Source organism: Temnothorax curvispinosus, unplaced genomic scaffold (genome assembly GCF_003070985.1).
Source record: "Temnothorax curvispinosus isolate PA1 unplaced genomic scaffold, ASM307098v1 QBEX01010909.1, whole genome shotgun sequence".
NCBI classification, from domain to species: Eukaryota; Metazoa; Arthropoda; class Insecta; order Hymenoptera; family Formicidae; genus Temnothorax; species Temnothorax curvispinosus.
Window position 1 is genome coordinate 1 of NW_020220689.1, and position 3,072 is coordinate 3,072.

Consider the following 3,072-nt stretch of genomic DNA (forward strand, 5'->3'; position numbering starts at 1 on the left):
GCACGAGAGCATAAAAAAGGTATAATTATATATGTAACCAAAATATATTTAATAGTTAAATAAACCAAGTTTGGTTACACATTTCCAGGATTTCTTCATATCATAATTTTATTTAACTAACACATAAACCAGTATTGAGTTTTTTAATATTGATATTATATTCCAATTTATATAATAAGTATTATTATAATGAATAAGGTACATGTAGATATGTTCTTATTATAAGCTTAATTCTGTTATAAATTTATTATTTTTCAGCATGATTGTATGATCTCTATTACAATTATAACAAATCTCTATTAATGTTTCTCGTTTCTCTTGAATGTTGTTCTTTTTTACAACTATAGAACATTCCTTGCGACACTTGCGGTAAGATTTTTCACTCGCACGTGAGGATGCGTGTACACATGCGCAGGCATAAAAGCAACAGTTTGGCATGTGAGATTTGCCGACGTCATTTATCGAGTAAAGAAGCTTTGGAAAAACATCGCAAAACAGTGCATTTACATGATTATGTCTGCGATATATGTCACAAGAAAATGAAATGTAAAAAGATGTTGCGCGCTCATATAATTGTAAGAAAAATTGCTGTATATTTTTAATATATTTAAAAAGAAATAGTAAATATGTATTACTTATAAAGATCTGGAATTTGTAGGAATTTATTTCTAAAGTTTGTATAAAAAACTTGTTAATTAAAATATCAAAAAACTCTATGTGATCTTTTTTACATAGTACATTAAGTTTAAGTATTGTGACAAACGCAGAACAAAAACTAAAAGTTATCTTAAAGTGTTTTGTTGTTTATATTGCAGAGTCACTTAGAGAGCAAATTCAAGTGCCCGAAATGTCCGAAAGTGTACAAAAGTAAACAGTACTTGAATGACCATCTGTTGAAGCACGAGGACATAAAAAAGGTATAATTATATGTAATCAATAACATAGTTAATAAAATAAGTTTGGTTACACATTCTTTTATTTAAGTAACACATAAACCGGTATTTAGTTATAATCTTAACATTACATTCTAAATTTATATAATAAGTATTATTATAATGAATAAGGTACATGTGTAGATATATGTTCTTATTATAAGCTTAATTTTGTTATAAATTTATTATATGTTTTGCTGCATGATTGTGTATGATCTATTACAATTATAACAAATCTCTATTAATGTTTCTCGCTTCTCTTGAATGTTGTCCTCTTTTACAATTATAGGACTTTCCTTGCGACACTTGCGGTGAGATTTTTCACTCGCGCGTGAGGATGCGTGTACATATGCAGAGACATAAAAGCAACAGTGTGGCATGTGAGATTTGCCGACGTCACTTATCGAGTAAAGAAGCTTTGGAAAAACATCGCAAAACAGTGCATTTCCATGATTATGTCTGCGATATATGTCACAAGAAAATGAAATGTAAAAAGATGTTGCGCGCTCATATAATTGTAAGAAAAATTGCTGTATATTTTTAATATATTTAAAAAGAAATAGTAAATATGTATTACTTATAAAGATCTGGAATTTGTAGGAATTTATTTTCAAAGCTTGTATAAATAACTTGTTAATTAAAATATCAAAAAACTGTGATTTTTTTTACATAGTACATTAAGTTTAACTGTTTTGACAAACGCAGAACAAAAACTAAAAGTTGTATTAAAGCGTTTTGTTGCTTATATAGCAGAGTCACTTAGAGAGCAAGTTCAAGTGCCCGAAATGTCCGAGTGTATACACAACGAAACGGAATCTGAATGAGCATCTTCTGTCGAAGCACGACATAAAAGAAGTATATAATTATATATATGTAACCAAAAATATATTTAATAGATAATAAAATAAGTTTTGTTACACATTTCCAGGATTTCTTCATATCGTAATTTTATTTAATTAACACATAAACCAGTATTGAGTTTTAATATTAACATTATATTCCAATTTATATAATAAGTATTATTATATAATTGCTGTATATTTTAAATATATTTAAAAAATAAATGTATGTATTACCTATAAAGATCTGGAATTTTTAGGAATTTATTTCCAAAGCTTGTATAAATAACTTGTTAATTAAAATATCAAAAAACTCTGTGATCTTTTTTACATAGTACATTAAGTTTAACTGTTTTGACAAACGCAGAACAAAAACTAAAAGTTATATTAAAGCGTTTTGTTGCTTATGTTGCAGGGTCACTTAGAGAGCAGATTCAAGTGCCCGGAATGTCTGAATGTGTACAAAAATAAACAGTACATGAATGATCATCTTCTGTCGAAGCACAAGGGCATCCGTAAATATGAATGCTATATCTGCAAAAAAAGGTTCGGTCATCGATCGTGCCTCACATATCATCACAAAGTGCACCCTCTGCCTAGGTAATATCTTTAAAACATTGACAATTAAATTAAAATAGATTAAATAAAACGAACAAAGACTAATCTTTATTAAATAAAATAGAAATAAATAATCAAAGAAATAACATTGATATGATTCAAATCCAAGAAAAATTTCAAAAGTAAGATACCTGTGAATTAAATAAGTGAAAATTTTACTTTTATTTTTCAACTACACATGTGTATTACATGTATGTATATATGTATGTATATCGACATTTTGGCATTAGGATTTTTGTCTCCAAATGATCTCAGGAATCTACCCTTAAGAGTTGATCCGGTTTTTATGGTACACTCTGTATATATATTGACTTTGGAAATAAATTTCTAAAAATTCCATATCTTTATAGGTAATACATACATTTATTTTTTAAATATATTTAATATATACAGCAATTTTTTTACAACTATTTGACCTTTCAAACTTCTTTTACATTTCAGTTTTTTGTGACATTTATCGCATACATAATCATGTACGTGCACTATTTTGTGATGTTTCTCCGAGGCTTTTTTACTCAATAAGTGACGTCGGCAAATCTCACATACCACACTGTTGCTTTTATGTCTTTGCATGTGTACACGCATCCTCACGTGCGAGTGAAAAATCTTATCGCAAGTGTCGCAAGGAATGTTTTATAATTGTAAAAGAGAACAACATTCAAGAGAAGCGAGAAACATTAATA

General features: G+C 28.0%; 1 protein-coding gene across 1 annotated transcript; it reads left to right on the forward strand.

Annotated features, from left to right (window-relative positions):
* Positions 1-6: 6 nt before the first annotated feature.
* Positions 7-3,066, forward strand: LOC112460867 (zinc finger protein 28-like). Its single transcript, XM_025025777.1, has 8 exons — positions 7-19; positions 348-575; positions 816-917; positions 1,222-1,449; positions 1,683-1,787; positions 2,187-2,371; positions 2,620-2,739; positions 2,831-3,066. The coding sequence occupies exons 2-7, from the start codon at positions 396-398 to the stop codon at positions 2,636-2,638; spliced, it is 819 nt and encodes a 272-aa protein (XP_024881545.1). The 5' UTR covers positions 7-19; positions 348-395; the 3' UTR covers positions 2,639-2,739; positions 2,831-3,066.
* Positions 3,067-3,072: the final 6 nt, after the last annotated feature.

Coding starts and splice junctions, on each gene's coding strand:
- LOC112460867 (XM_025025777.1), top strand. CDS start 396: ATGCGTGTACACATGCGCAGGCATAAAAGCAACAGTTTGGCATGTGAG. Junction 918..1,221: donor AGCACGAGGACATAAAAAAG/GTATAATTATAT, acceptor TTACAATTATAG/GACTTTCCTTGCGACACTTG. Junction 1,788..2,186: donor CGAAGCACGACATAAAAGAA/GTATATAATTAT, acceptor CTTATGTTGCAG/GGTCACTTAGAGAGCAGATT.